The sequence below is a fragment of the Anguilla anguilla genome, chromosome 4 (assembly GCF_013347855.1).
Source record: "Anguilla anguilla isolate fAngAng1 chromosome 4, fAngAng1.pri, whole genome shotgun sequence".
NCBI lineage: Eukaryota > Metazoa > Chordata > Actinopteri > Anguilliformes > Anguillidae > Anguilla > Anguilla anguilla.
In genome coordinates, this window is record NC_049204.1 from 4,214,997 (window position 1) to 4,231,488 (window position 16,492).

The following is a 16,492-nucleotide window of genomic DNA, read 5'->3' on the forward strand; positions in this document are numbered from 1 at the left end:
AACAAAAAAAAAATAGTATGGAAATTAATCATACATCTGCATGCGTTTTGAGTAAGGCTTTGCAGTCTGGCTTACAGCTCCAAGTCCAGTTTTAACAAAATTGTCAACTGCTACAAAACGCAGAGTTCATTTCCTTTTCCTTTCTGCCGGGTGCAGAAAATAGAGAACAACAATTTGGTTGGTTGCTTGGTTGGTTGGTTGGTTGGTGGGTGAATTTGTTGGTTGTCATTCAGTTGTCCTCTAGACAGTCATACAGTCATAATGCCTCATGCGATGGACATACTGTGTAACTGAAATCGAAGTGAAGTAAAATGTCGAAATATTTCAAAGTAAAGAGCGAAGAGACAGCCCCAACCTTTGTCGAGTGCTCTCCGCTAAGTTAAACATGGTCTATTGATCGATTGATTCATTCATTGATTGATTCAGTGATGCCATTCCATTCAGGTCCATGCAGGCAAACTGTCTGCAAGAAAGTATGTGGTCCTTACAGATGGGACCATTGAGGAGCTCCAGCAGGCAGTGTTCGTTTAGTTTTTTTTTACACAAATGCTGATCTCTTCCTTCAGTCGGCCTGAACTCCGGGTCCTTCGGACGTCAGTGGGCTGCTCAGTTCGGAGAAATAACGCCCCCCCCCCCCCCCCCCCCGGAACCAAGACCGCCCCTACTGTACGTCCTGCCGCAGCTCAGCCAGATGAGTTTGTTTTTTTTTTAATTGAAGAAATTCTCTAAGGCATACTTGTACAATCTCCACCTGTCCTTTTTGTGCTCTTAGGGGAAATCAAACGAACTTGCAGAGTAATAAAAAAAATAAATAAATAAAAAATAAAAAAAACCCATTTACGCAATAGTCTCTTCAAAAGCACACACTCCACACTGTGCCAGGGGAAAAAAAAGTGCTCTTCAGGATGACTAAATCCATATCATGCAAGGAAAAAAAAAAAAAAAGAGATAAAAAACAAACCAAAAGAAAACGGCACATACCTCCATTCCATAATCTTATATACTCAGCTTTGGGTTCTTGGCTTCTTGTATTTTTGATTATTATTTTTATTTAGTTTTGTTTTTTTTTTGTTTTTTTCCCCAGAGGGTCTCCATGGGCCCCCTGTGCTCACATGTCCAGGTTGAAGGCCCTCATGAGTAAGTCCAGGTCCCCGATGTTGGCCGCTTGGAAGAGCTCGGGCTGGTCCATCATGGAGAGCGCAATCCTCAGCGCCGCCCAGATGTTCCCTGACATCACCTGGTGGGACAGCTGCCGGCTCTTCCTCTGGAGGTTCAGGGCCGTCAGGAAGTTGCTTGCCGCCTCCCTACAGGTTAGGAAGAGGCACGTTTTACCCCTTCGACGGGACACTCAGTTTTCTCTCATTCAGGAACATTTCCAAATTTTTACATTACATTCATTTAGCAGACGCTCTTATCCAGAGCGACTTACACTGTATCCAAATATACAGCTGGATATATACTGGGGCAATGCAGGTTAAGTACCTTGAGCACAAGGGTACAACGGCAGTGCCCTACCGGGGAGTCGAACCTGCGACCTTCAGGTTACAAGACCAACTCCTTAGCCATTACACTACACTGCTGCCCATTTTACTATTTTGGTATGTTTTGGAATTTGGTTGTGAGGTTAATGCCGTATCTTTTTTATTGTTGCACATTGCAGGTTACTATCTTCAGGATTAACTAAGCAGAATATGAGAGTCAGTGAAGGTGAAATGTAGATTGAACCCAGGCCTTACTTTGCTCTCTTTAGTCTGGGACTGAGACTCACTCACTGTGACTACCCTGACTGAGACTCACTCACTGTGACTACCCTGACTGAGACTCACTCACTGAGGCTACCCTGACGGAGACTCACTCACTGTGACTACCCTGACTGAGACTCACTCACTGAGGCTACCCTGACTGAGACTCACTCACTGTGACTACCCTGACTGTGACTCACTGACTGAGACTACCCTGAGACAATCCTGACCGACTACCCTCTCCGTCACTCACTGACTGTGACTCACTGACTGAGACTACCCTGACTGTGACTCACTGACTGAGACTACCCTGACTGTGACTGACTGACTGAGACCACCCTGACTGTGACTGACTGACTGAGACCACCCTGACTGTGACTCACTGACTGAGACCACCCTGACTGTGACTCACTGACTGAGACTACCCTGACTGTGACTCACTGACTGAGACTACCCTGACTGTGACTGACTGACTGACTGAGACCACCCTGACTGTGACTCACTGACCTGTGTGCACCCAGGTTGATGCAGCTGATGCCCAGGTTGTAGCGGGACCTGATGAAGCCGGGCTGCAGCTCCAGGGCCCGGGTGTAGGCCTCCACCGCCTCCTCACTGCGGTCCCCATTGGCCAGCGTGGCCCCCAGCCGGTTCCACAGCAGGTAGTCCTGGAGACAAATCCCCATGGCAACGCCATGAACTCACAGTCAGGCGTTTATGAGCAGATGCTCTGTCTGATCCAGAGAAACTTTCATAGCTTACTTCTTTTTAAAAATCCATTTACACTGCTGGATAATTTACTGAAGGAATTCAAGCTGCAGGATACAGAAACTGTGCCCCATCTGAGAAGTGAACTGGCAACCTCGAGTCAAAAGCCCAAATCCCCAACCATCAGCTCTGTAAGAATCTCCCTGAAACTCTGCTACAGCCTTGGGTTATATACTGTTTATGAAATACCTGAATCCAATTTATATGCTAGTAAATGTGCTTATTTATTTTTGTGCTTATTTATGTGTACGGCTGGGACAGATATGTATTGCCATTGATACATTGTGTAAAACAATAATCCAATGGAATGTATAATGCTCTAATTCCCAATGTTTAAAAGGGCTTTTGTAGCAGACTGTGTGTAAAATTCAACGTAACCCTAAGGTAGTGCTCATGTACAGAAATGTCACAACATTCCATTTCTGAAACGGAATAGCTCAGTTTGCGGGAAACTTGTTTCCTTGGACACAGCGGTGATGCCCCGTGCTTAGTGTTACAGACGTCAACATCAGCCCCTCCCAGCTGAGATTAGTTTCCTCTAGAAAGCGATTTACGCTTAACAGCACCACACCGCACCGGTTTCGCAACATTGACCAACTGACCGACTGACTTACAGAAAAAATTCAGGTTAAAAAAAACAAGTTAATTAAGAAAGGGGTAAAGAACTGAGGATTGAGGAAGCAAAATAAAAAACCTCCATGCATGTGCTCAATGTGCTCTGTAACACTGTAACTGCTGTGAACAGGCTGCTGTTCAATGCCGATGTGCTCTGTCCTGAGCCTGATCAGCTGGAGAGAGAATTCAGCAGTGAAATGCCACAGAGGATTTGCACCAGTGTTGGTCCCCCCCACCGTTTCCGGGACGAAGACAGAAACTGGTAGTACAAAGGAGGCCCAAGCAATCGGTTTGCTTAATCTACAAATAATTCCATTGCAGGGTTCACAAATGGGAATTTCACGGTTCAGATAACATGTTTTGAATGGAGCGTACTAGTGTTTTCACGATGGTGCCTGACTGTATAACTGAGTGTGTGTGTGCGTGTGTGCGCGTGTCTGTGTGTGTGTGTGTCTGTCCGCACGTTTGTGTCTGTGTGTGTGTGTGTGTGTGAGTGTGTGTGAGCGCGGGCGTGTGTGTCTATGTGTATGTGTGTGTGTGTGTGTGTGTGTGTGTTTGAGATTCAGAGCCAGTGCTTCCCTGACAGGCGTGTGTGTGGCTGCATTACCTCCGGCCGGACGGACACCCTGACAGGCGTGTGTGTGGCTGCGTTACCTCCGGCCGGACGGACACCCTGACAGGTGCGTGTGTGGCTGCATTACCTCCGGCCGGACGGACACCCTGACAGGTGCGTGTGTGGCTGCATTACCTCCGGCCGGACGGACACCCTGACAGGCGTGTGTGTGGCTGCGTTACCTCCGGCCGGACAGACAGGGCAGCGTTGAAGGCCTCCACGGCCTTGTTGAACTCGGAGCTGAGGTTGAACAGAACGCCCAGGCCCGTCTGCAGGTCCGAGTCGATGGACTCGCAGTTCTGCTGGGCCGCCTCCAGGAACAGCTCCTTCACCTCCGTCAACAGTGAGCTGCGGTCCGGGAGAGAGACGGGTGAGCTAGCGCCCATCCCAAAAAACGCTGCTGCAGCCAGCGGGAGCCAGCGGGAGCCAGCCCAACATCACGTACTGTTTTACAAGACGCTTTAAACGCTTTGAAGTTTTTTTTGGAAAGTTTTTTTTCAAAACGTCAGTGTTCTAGAACCCCACTGCTTTTAATGTGTTACGTCACATAAAATATTTTACTCATTAATTAGAAAATATTGTCAGAATTCAAAGCCAACGATGTCAAACTGCAGTCCTGAAAACACTGCTGATTTCTGGTGCGTGGCAGCTTTTAATTGACTCATTTCAGTCACTGATTGGATAACGAGTCCAACCGCCTCATTTCCTGGCTCTAAATTGGCTGCTGATTGAAACGAAACTACAGACCTTCAGACACCGCAGTTTGACACCCCCCCTCTGTTCTAAATGGGATAGGGGTGCAGAGACGGGGGTGTGTGTGTGTGTGTGGGGGGGGCGGGGGGCGTTCTGGGGTACCCGGTGCTGGAGGAGTGTCGGGGCAGCCTGCCGTGGGCCCCCGGGGAGCTCTTGAGGTGGGGCCTGGTCTTGAGGAGGTGCTTGTATTTGGGGTTGTGCCGGATCCAGGCCAGCAGGGCCTCGCAGGCCTCCTGGCCCATCCCGCTGTTGGTCAGGCTCACCGCCAAGGCCAGCAGGGCGGTCAGGTCGTTGGGGTGGAGCTCCAGGCACCTGGGGGGGGGGGCAAGGGGGGTGGGAGGTTTGGGATGGGGGGAGGCACACAGAACGCACATCAAAGGAGCTTCCAGAGATAACAGACTCTCATTAGAACCAGGCTACCAGAAATGAAATGAATGGAAATGAAATTTCACAAATCCGTTCACTCTCTTACCATCCCCCCCCTCCCAAAAGATTTACTTTGCGGGGGTCAGCAGGGGGCAAGGTTTGAGTTTTTTGTACGTTTTCCAACATGACACACACCCCCCATCACTCATTTAGATGCCAGTGCATTTGATTAGATGCATGTTATGAGCAGTGTATCTCCCAATTCCCTTTATTCAATTCCATATTTGCCATAGCTGTGTTTACTTCCCGATCCTGTGTTTGCCTTCAACACCCCCAGGCCTACTGCTGCTTCTTAAAAATTAGAAACTCAAATATTGCATAGAAAAGAAGTGTGTGGGAGTCCCTCCTACTCTTCCATCTCAATTTAAGTTTCTCCCACATACCTGTCAGTTACGTGCTATTTCAGGTGTGCAAAAGCAGTTTTCTATCTAGCGTTGGATGCAGCAAACACTCAAATGTAAAACAGCTTGAAGGGACGAATTTCAAAATCGTGTTTCATAGAAAAGCTGCTCAAATCAACGCACAACTGTGTGTGTATGTGTATGTACGTATGTGTGTGTGTGTGTGTGTGTGTGGGTGTGTGTATATAATACAATAAATTCACTTACTGTACATTCCTCGTAGTCAACAGGGCCTAAAAAATGTTTCTATTTCTGAGATTAAAAGCCTCGGAAAAAGTAATTCCCAGGCTTTGTGATTTCACTGTGAACCTGAAATATTTTTTATACACTTTCCATTTCATTTCTTTCTTTCCTTTTTTTTTAGGTAACTGTTTTCTCACAATATTTAAGGAAAAGAATGAGTCGCCTCTATCTGTGAGCACGAACACCTTGGTCCCACAGAAATAACCACCTGGATTACAACAGCTCACATGAACGGGACATTACCGAAATATTCCCTCCATCTTCCACTACTTTGCACACAGTAGTGAAGCTGGGAATACTTATTGCAATACATTAGGAAAAATTTCTGAAATTCCAAAATGTTTTTTTCACTGGACAACTGTAAACATATCAATGTCTGTAACTGGTTAAATTAGTATGCACAAATGAGTTTTACAAATGCATGCACTGCCTATCTATAATAAACTTTTTTGATCAATTTCAAGTAATGTCAATGCATTTTTAAATTCAATTCTTACTTCCAAACGAATTATAAATTATCAGACCCAACACTGCTATTTGGGCTATATTATGATATAAACTAAACGTTGCATACGATATGATGCATATATAAGAGATAATACATACAATTTAAGCCCACTATGTCAGTGCTTGGTGGAAAGGTCGTGAATCTGTGTTGATTTGTCTCCGTGTTGTCAACCTTCATGAGAAACTAATCAGTCATCTAAAAGGACAAGCCTAGCACTATCATAGATCTCAAGTCATCAATCCAAAAAATGGGAGATACCTGTGCTATGGGTGAGAATGAAGAATTACTGCTGATTGTGCATGGGGGGAGGGTGGGGGGTGGGGTGTGGGGGGGTGAAGTTGACATGACCGAGTGTTAAAATCTTCAAATCTATGCTAACAAAGGAGTAGCAACCCCTGATCCAAACAAGCAACTACATTTTTTAAATGAAGCCCCCCTCCCCCACCACCCCCAAGCAAATTACTTAAAGAAACAATCTCAAACTCACTAATTATAGGTGGATTTGGCAGCAATAATCTCTCTCTCTCTCTCAGCCAGGAGCATGGATGGTATGGAGTCTTTTTTTTACCCATAATACCCTGCAAAAGTGCTCCAGTTCTCGGGGGGTGTTAATGGACTGCAATATTCGCATATCGGCATAAATTTTCCTTTGGATTCAAGCCTGGACTTTGGGCCACTAATGGATATTCACCTTCTTTTTGAAACCATTCCAGAGTAGCCTCCGTGCAATGCACTGATTCATTCATTTCCTGCAGAAATGGTGAATTCTTGACCTAGATTGATATTCTTGGCTGACTGAAGCCCCCTTTTTTTCCCCAAGATTAGCCTTTCGAGAATTTCCTTGTCTCACTTATTTGCATAATATCCGCAATTTTCAACCCTATCAGTTTAGATAAGATTCTTTCTATTCTAAATACATAATAAGTAATATCTGAATGTTCTATGATGGCAATCTCAGGTGGCATTCAGAATGTGAATACTTCCTGAGGGGCTGAATGTTTTTGTGTGGCATTGCATTGTGGGTAGGCAGCCTCGGTCTCCCCCGTCCTTTGGCATTGTTCTGTGTGGCATTCTATCCAAACCGGACTAATCCGCACCAAACCTGATCCCACACTAAAAAATTTTATCCGTTCACTTTGATTGTTATATTTTAATTATCAGCCTGAATTAATGACCGACTCTCGGATAAAATTGCCTCGTGGAATTTCAGAGATATTCTGTGTATTCCAGTATTCAGAGGTACCGGCAAAAGCTTGAGGTTTTGCGACTGTCCAGAAACAGGCTTTCTACTAATGCTGTATTTATTAATAGTATACTGACAGAAAATGGAAAAGAACCCAAAACTACCCATCCAGTGTGTGCGTCCAAAACCGCGTTTCATAATCTTGATTGTGTGTGCTGTTTTCCTGCGTGATCCTTTGTTTCCTCAGCTGACTGTCATTAATTAGGTTTGATTGGGCTGAAGGGGATTATCTCATTTGCATATTACATGCAAATGTTACCAACTGATTGGCTCCTGGCGCGAGATTCTCTCATTTGCATATTCCACGCAAATGCTACCACCTGATTCGCCCATGGCACCCGTGCAGTTTTACCTAATGATCCTATTTGATTAAATCTGGTGTCTGGGTCCAAAGGTGATAGCATGCAGCGCTTCAGCAAACTGAATGGAAAATGTGTGAGAATTTGTTATTATGTTTAATTCACTAATTAAAAAAAAAAAAATCATGAGGAGTCCAAAATGGCAGACCAGGCCAATGTAAAATGTAAAACTGGGTGTTATGGCAACAAGCATTATGTGCTCACGGTTTCAGGCCTGTGCTGCTTTTTGTTCATTTATCGTATATGCATTTGTATACAGGGTTGCCAGATACCCGATGTTAAATACACTTCAGTAATCTGATTTTTTCTCTAATCTGAAGTGTCTGCCAAACAACTAAATTCTAAATTGTAAACCGTACGAGATGGGAGTCATGGCTGTAGTGATTCTATACCGCCTTGCTGAGTATATCATGCAGTAACACCTCCTTACCTCTGGAGGGAGACAATCGCTGCCTGCTCGTTTTCATTCTCGGCCTGAGTTGTGCCCAAAACTTGCCAAGCCTGTGGAGACAGTGGGGTTAAACCATAGACGTGCATGTATGACTAGATAGGAAAGCACGCCCTCAGCCAATCAAAGTGGCAAAGCCCTGGAAGTAAGCTTGTTCTGCGCATGTCTTCGTTGTTGAGGGCAAAACACTGGAGCTCCCCATTAAAGTGAATGTGGAATATCAGACTTTTGAAGGCCAAATAAAACTTCCCCGATGGTATTTTAAAACCGGATTAACGACTGTTATGTTTTATATGAAAAGCAGATTGAACATTATGCATTATGTAATAGAATATGCATATTTTAATAAATAGTTTCCCAAGACTTTTGGACCCCAAACAACCATTGTTTCAGAAACTGCTGCACATTATGAAATTTATGATCACAGATAATGGACCGATGAGGTTATCTTTGGTTGTTAAATCACCTTGGATTTCTACATTGAATTTCAATGGGCAGCAAGGTCTTTTGCCCTCAACAGTTGTGGACATGCTCAGTAGAGTCCGTCTCCCGATACTTCCTGGGCTTCACTGTCTGGCCACTCCTACGCTCTGTGGGCTAAATGCCAAACGGTCAGGCCATCACTGGACTTCAGAGCATCCCAGAAGAATGAGTGCAGGGGAAAGCACACTGCTATTCGCGCATTTTATAATGCATTAAGCTCACTCACAACCAAGCCACAGCTCAAGATGGCTAATGCAGCTAGCACAGCTCTTTACAAAACTTAGTTGCTCGTACTTCATAAAATTATGATTAATAAATAAATAGAACATTATATATTTGAGCTGTCTGCTGCATGAGATACAGGCAAATTCTAAAATGTTAGGCCCTACAGATATTCAACACGTATGATACTTTTTTAATGACTGTGAAAACAAGGCAAGGAATGGGTATGTGATTGTGACTGTAACATAAAGAGTAAAACTTGAAGCGGGCTTGTTTTGCTTGTCACTGAAGCAAAAAATGACCCACTTCCTTCGGAGGTCAAATGGCAATTAGAACTGTGACAAGAAGTTGGCATTTCCCCCATAATGCATCAGGGGCGTTCTGTAATTTGTCCAGTGCTGTTCCTCTGACTGATTGGTGCTGGGTGTAGTGCAGTGTAGTGGAGGCTGCTTTCTGCTTCCTGACCCAGAAACCCAGAGTGGCTGTACAAGCAGAGCCGTCCAGCACGCTAGTTTAAAAAAAAAACACTCTCCAAACTGAACTTCTCCTTTTCTGAGGTCTAGACCTGTTAGTTTAACGATTTGTTGGAGCTATTTAGGGTATTTTACGAACGCACTGTGAGCACTGAATGGCTGAAAGATTTGTGCATATTGTCCTTTATTTATTTATTTATTTATTTATTTATTTGCAACACCCACTGTGTCGTGAATCTGTTCTTTTAGTTAATCTCTACGGTAGATTAGTACTCCGCGCTGCGACACTGAAATTCAATTAGTGACACATTAAAAGGCCGTTAAGGTGGAGGCCTCTGAAACGAAGGGAAACAAGGAGGAGATTTTCGGGGTGGGGGGGGGTGGAGGGGGGGGGATCTCCCTGAGGTGTTCCACGGAGTCCCAGACCGTCCTCCACATCACGCCCAGGGTCTGTTAGGAATAATCAGGTTCGTACCAGTGTGTGTGTGGGGGGGGGGGCGAGAGGGGGGGGGGGCCCAATCTCTCAGGCTTCAGCGAAGGCCGTTTTTCCTCTACATCCTTTCTTTGATCTATTCTCCTAATGTTTTGTGTTCTATTTACTTAATTATTGACTTAATTTTTTTTTTTTTTTTTTTACAAGAGAGAGCGCGTTTGAATCTCTTTTTGTAGTTTATTTGTAGAAGATTCGTGAGTGAAAAATACCCTGCTTAACCGATCTTTTGATATTTTTCAGGCCAACTCAGCATTCCCTCCTAGCGCTACGTTGTACTTCAGGAAATTAATGTAAAATTCAATTAACTGGTACAAAAAAAAATCCTCATTAAAATAGAACATTTTTTCATTTGTTAATTCAAATTATAATTTATTTTCCTGAACTCTGTGAATTGAGGAGGGAATTGGTTCACAACCCTGCCAAGCTGTGAGAAGCTCAGTTCTCTTGTGATGGACAAGCATGTCCTGTACCTGGGTTGGGATGGAACCCCTGCCTTTCTCAGGAAGCAGGAGTTGGGGGAAAAGGTCTTGGCAATAAGCTCAGTTATAATACATACTTGATGTCCACAGCGCTAATAACCCAACCCAGTTCCCCTCATCCAAGGTGAATAAGAACTAGGAGTTTTCAACCTTTTATGATCCAGGGACTCCCACCCAGGCTCAAAGGCATCCAGGGGACCCCATCATAAGTTAAAAAGATTGTATTTTTTAAACCAAATATATATATAATTTTGTATTTTTAATATTTTGAAATGTTTTCCCAAATGTATAAATAGTCAGTGCACACCAAATCTGGCCCGGGACCCCCCTACAGTGCCTTCAAGGACCTCCAGAGGTCTGTTGAACCCTGTTTAAACCCTGTTAAAAAATCCAGGCCCTAGCCTGTAGGGTAAATGATGAGCTTAGCTGGGCTGAATGGGCTGTTCTCACCATCAGATATTCAGATGCTCTTATATAGTTTACAAATGACGGTAAATTACGAGCTTATACTGGACTGAATGGGCTGTTCTCACCATTATACAACACATTCAGAGGCTCTCACGCAGTTCCCTAAATCACTTACATAAGAGCGCTGGACAAGTGTGAGGCCCCCCCCCCCCCCCGAGAAGGTGATGTGAGGATCCGTTGCCATGGTTTCCCCATCCCCAGGAAACCCCCCCCCCCCCCCCCCCCCCCCCCGCGGCGTGCCTGACCTCGGAGTCATGCGGATCCTGCAGCACGGCGGCCTCCAGGAGCAGGACGGCGTTGGGCAGGTCCCCCTCCCGGGCCTTCCTCAGCCCGTCCTCGAACGCGTTGGGCCAGTCTTTGTACGGGTTGTCCGTGTGGAAATAGTACCCCTGCAACACATTACATTACTTTACATTACATTACATACCATTACTTTACATTACTTTACATTACATACCATTACTTTACATTACATTACAGTACTGTGCATTACATTACATTACTTTACATTACTTTACATTACATACCATTACTTTACATTACTTTACATTACATTACATTACTTTACATTACATACTATTGCTTTACATTACATTACTTTACATTACATTACTTTGCATTACATTACATTACATTACTTTACATTACTTAACATTACATTACTTTACATTGCTTTACATTACATTACTTTGCATTACATTACATTACTTTACATTACTTAACATTACTTTACTTTACATTACTTTACACTACTTAACATTACATTACTTTACATTACATTACTTTGCATTACATTACATTACATTACTTTACATTACTTTACATTACTTTACATTACATTACTTTACATTACTTTGCATTACATTACATTACTCTACATTACTTAACATTACTTTACTTTACATTACTTTACATTACATTACTTTACATTACATTACTTTGCATTACATTACATTACAGGCAGTCCCCGGGTTAAGAACGTCCGACTTACGGACAACTCGTGCTTACGAACAGACTGCCATAAAGCCTATTATATTAAAAATTTGAGTTAAATACAACGGTTCGTAATAACGAACGCACGCACTGCTTTGTGACACACATGAAAACATCGCACGGCTTATATATAGTATATATAGTAAAATATATACTATATACTAAGACAGACATTTGACTAACTGACGGTAAATAAGAATCGTATGTACCTGTTCTGACTTGCCTACAAATTTGACTTAAAGACAGACTTAGGAATGGATCCCGTTTGTAACCCGGGGACTGCCTGTACATGCCATTACTTTACATTACAGTACAGGCATTTAGCAGACGCTCGTATCCAGAGTTAATTTTAGGGTGAAATTCCCAAAATCTGAGTCTTCAGTCACAAAAAGAAATCCGCGAAAGTTCGGACGATGATGTTCTAACTTTCTCGCTTCGGAATCACAAAACAATCTGTTGCGAAGGCCCCTCAAGTCTGACGTTGCTTTTAAAATGTAAAACACGACGCCCCGTTTGCGATATTACCCCGGTGAGTCATTTCAACACTGATGTTTTGACGTGGTTTTCTTGTACTCGGTTCCAGAGGGACGCAGCTGTAATGGGAAAGCTGGAACATGCGGAGTGTTCGTAATTCGACTTGCAAAAAACACAGATGGGACCGCGTAGCCGAAAAAAAGACGTACCAAGGCAGCATATGGCAGAGCCCCTTCTCTGTGCACTGCAGTAATTGTGGGATTTTGACAGGAGTCAGGATCTTTCACCCCGCACAACCCCCCCCCCCCCCCCCCCGCTACGAAATGCACCCCCCAGCCCCACCTCACTGTTTCAGTTACGTGATTGTTAACTCAATTTTGATAGTGAAGTGAAATGTGAAGGTGTGAAATTTGTATGACAAACATCACACTCATTTGCCGGAGGACAGTTATCCTTCCAGCTGTCGCCTGAGTTTGTGAACGCAGCGTTTGTATGTGTGTGTGTGTGCGCGTACCTGCGTGTGTGTGTGTGTATACGCTTGCCTGTGTGTGTGTGTGTGTGTGTGTATGCCTACCTGCATGTGTGTATGTGTGTATAAGCCTGCCTGTGTGTGTGTATGTACATACGCCTCTGTGTGTTTGTGTGTGTGTGCCTGCCTGTGCTTGCCTATATGTGTCTGCTGTGTGCCTGTGTGGCTGTGTGTATGTGTGTGTGTGTGTGTGCCTGCTTGTGTCTGTGTGTATGTGTGTGTCTGTGTGTGCCTGTGTGGCTGTGTGTATGTGTGTGTGTGTGTGTGTGTGTGTGTGTGGCTGTGTGTATGTGTGTGTGTGTGTGTGTATGTTCACATAAACACATCACCAGTCCAGACAGGCGGGAGACACACCTTCTCGTGAGGAGAGACGGTCGCTGGTATCTGGGCCTGCTCGTTCTCCGTCAGCCAGTTTCTCCGAGCCAGTTCCTCCCACTCGGCCTGCATCTTATCCCAGAATTCAGTGTCAGACTGCCAGGGTGTCAGGAACAGAGAACAAGAGTCAGAACAAAGTCCTGTACTCAGGTCACACACAAGTGTGAATGCCCTATCTGAATACCCTAAGAAAAAAAGTCTCTTAAAAATCTCTATCTCTCTCTCTCTCAAAAAAAAATCGTCTGGGTAAAGCACTTCAGTTTTGCACACGTTTTACAGTGTTTAAACATTCAAAGTCAGTGTTTGGCGAAGAGCTAAATTTAGCCCCGCGCGGCCACCTGTGGCATCGCTGCATGAATACTGATCGACGCACAAACGCTGAGGAGGTTCAACACACGGTCACTGCTCCCCTCGCCCAGACACACAAACAGCTCTATTAAACCAATACGGAAGGAGAGCCTGAGTTCTATTGGCCTAACTACGGATTGATGTTAGGCTCCAGCACCCAATTACAACCCCCCCCCCCCTCCCCTCCCCATCTCAAACCATGGTGTTATTTATGATAAAAACACAGGTGCAAGTTCCCTATCGCTTTAATAAAACATCAGTTGGAGGAGGGAAGGCATGCCTCGGCTTTGCAGAGTTTTGGCACTTTCAAGGATTCTCTGCGCTCTTGTCAGCTTTCGGTTACAAAGGTAATTTCCTCACCCATCATACAGCACTACTGCTACATTATATGATCTGGTCCAAACATGTCACTAAATCTGTCTGGGGAATTTGTGTTATGATTACATTACTGAGTCCATATGCACGACAGTACTGCAACAGATGACAGCTCCAAAATAACATCGATCGATGTTAATCAATTAATCGGTTGAAAACAAGAAGTAATGCCCGGATAACATTGACAATGTAGAGGCACGAATACACCCTGGACAGGCTGCCAATCTATCGCAGGGCACACACACCATTCACTCACACACTCATACCTATGGGCAATTTAGGGTCTCCAATCAGCCTGCCTGCATGTTTCTGGACTGTGGGAGGAAATCCGGAGTACCCGGAGGAAACCCACGCGGGACACGGGGAGAGCACGCAAAGTCCACACAGAGAGGCCCCAAGCCGAGATTCGAACCCACGACCTTCTTGCTGTGAGGCGACAGTGCTACCCACTGCACCACCGTGCCGCCCAATACAAGAATATGAGGAGTAAAACAAAAAAAAGGGAAGTGCTGAACATTACGGCTACCGAGACTGCGCGGGGGGGGGGGGGCAGAGATCGGCTTTTAAACGGCAACTCGTCCTGTTCCTCCTCTAAATAGGAAACGCGGGGGGAGAGAGCAGCGCGCGGTAGCCGCAGAAAACCAGCTAGCTGCTCGCGACGCGGCTCGTGCCGGAGACATTAGCGGCCGGGGGAGGGGGGGGGGGGGCGCCAACGGGGGCCAACACCGTCGCCGCCGCCACCGCTCCTTCCAGCCCAACTCCCCACGGAGCGTGTCCATTAGGCTCGGAATTACAGCCGCGGCGACCTCCGCGTGTGTCGCGGCACATTACCGCCAAAACCGGTGAGCGCAGCGTAGCGCACCGCCGCGCTGAGACACGGACGGCAGGCGCTGCTTTTCAGAAGAACAAATGTGACGCAACATCTGCGTGTGTAACTGCACCTGAGCCCCCCGGCCCCCCCGCCTCCCCCGCCCCCCCCCCCCACGCTGATCGATCGCGCGCCTGACCGTCTTCCAAAAAAGCGGCGGTAATGGCTCGCGAGGGACCTGGCCCCCGCGATTCGGATTCGCGATTGTTTGAGGGGAGAGAGAGAGAGAGAGAAAAAAAAAAAATTAAAATAATAACTTTGCGTAATTCTGAGCCGATCGACCTGCCGGCCAGCGGATAATCGCTCCTTGAAGCCGGAGGAGAATAAGCCTAATTGGCGAGTGGGCGACCGCAGGTAATTGGTGAACCTGTCACAGCTCCGCTCCCTAGCGGCGCAAAGCCTCCTTGTCCTGGAAGCCCACGGAATCTTTCTGCAGCGAGAGAATGATTAAAGGACCACAGAGAGAGCGACTTTCCCCTGATCTCAGATCTCCGACTGTATTCCTCCGTTCATTCCGTGAGAGAAAAAATGAGACAATTTATTGTTCTGTTTGTTCTCAACGGAGCACAATTAAATTAACGCGCCGGGACAGGGGGTGCTTTTTGAGGGTATAATTCTGCCGTAATAGTGCTATAAATAACGTAGCCTATGCTTGTTCCTGTGTTTAAACAGGCCTTCAAGTTCTATTTATAATTTGTGATACTCAAAAAAATAGGTAAACCATGGGAGACTTTCTATATGATTGGGGTGTGTTTTATGCCTTTAAATGTCTTCAAAATTGTTACTGTAGAATAAGTTTGCTGTCTGTGCCAAAAACTTAGGAGACGCATGACTGAGTTTGGCTTCTTTAATGCTGAGTTCATACTGCAGGAATCTGCCTCCCTCGGAGAGGAAAGAACAAGTGATGTGTTTGGCATGGCTGTTTCTATCATGATGCACTGGCGTCTTAGCAATGGCGGCTAAAACCGCCTGGGGAGAATGCTTGTTTACTCAACAGTCCCAATTCTCTTTACGGCCTGAAACCTGAGCGGAAAAGCCCAGTGCCGGGTCCGTGAAACACGCGGGTCTTAGAGAAGAGTCAGCAGTTCAGCTGGGAAATGTAGTTTATTTTAGGTAAATATTATACACAGGAGCAGCGCGCCACCGTCGTCTGCATTGTGTCTGGAATGTTGCTTATAGCTTGGGGAGGGTGCGGGTCCTCGGGTGGCTGTCCTCCAGCATGCCCGTGCAGAAATGGTCACACTTTGTCTTCCCACTTCACAGTTAATTCCATATTTATTCATTTCCTGACTGGCGTAATAAACCACGCGTCTGCGGCTGCTCGCTGCCAAAAATGGTGCTGACGCGAGTCTGTGGGGCCAACCTGGACCACAATGCGTTTCTCCCTCTCTTTCCTCTCTCTCTATCTCTCCCTCTCTCTGCCTCCCTCCCTCTCTCTCTCCCTCTTTCTCTTTATCTCTCCCTCTCTCTATCTTTCCCTCTCCCCCTCTCCCCCTCTCTCTCTCTCTCTCTCTCTCTGCCTCCCTCCCTCTCTCTCTCTCTCTCTCTCTCTCTGCCTCCCTCCCTCTCTCTCTCTCTCTCTCTGCCTCCCTCCCTCTCTCTCTCTCTCTCTCTCTGCCTCCCTCCCCCTCTCTCTCTCTCTCTCTCTCCGCCTCTCCCCCTCTCTCTCTCCCTCTCTCTGCCTCCCTCCCTCTCTCTCTCTCTCTGCCTCCCTCCCTCTCTCTCTCCCTCTCTCTATCTTTCCCTCTCCCCCTCTATCTCTCCCTCTCTCTGCCTGCCTCCCTCCCTCCCCCTCT

General features: G+C 45.9%; 1 protein-coding gene across 4 annotated transcripts in view; it reads right to left on the minus strand.

Moving 5' to 3' along the window:
• Positions 1–630: 630 nt before the first annotated feature.
• pex5la (peroxisomal biogenesis factor 5-like a) overlaps positions 631–16,492 on the minus strand; it is a 98,323-nt gene continuing 82,461 nt past the window's right edge. For 3 of the 4 annotated variants that reach the window (XM_035413649.1, XM_035413648.1, XM_035413647.1), the window contains 7 exons: positions 13,085–13,201; positions 10,980–11,123; positions 8,099–8,169; positions 4,591–4,800; positions 3,918–4,083; positions 2,250–2,407; positions 631–1,304 (listed from right to left, as the gene is read on the minus strand). In XM_035413649.1, the coding sequence (XP_035269540.1) occupies positions 1,109–1,304; positions 2,250–2,407; positions 3,918–4,083; positions 4,591–4,800; positions 8,099–8,169; positions 10,980–11,123; positions 13,085–13,201 (1,062 nt within the window). In that variant the 3' untranslated portion in view covers positions 631–1,108. Of the gene's footprint in view, positions 1,305–2,249; positions 2,408–3,729; positions 4,084–4,590; positions 4,801–8,098; positions 8,170–10,979; positions 11,124–13,084; positions 13,202–16,492 lie in introns of those variants that run through there. The other variant, XR_004764818.1, reaches the window with a different exon arrangement.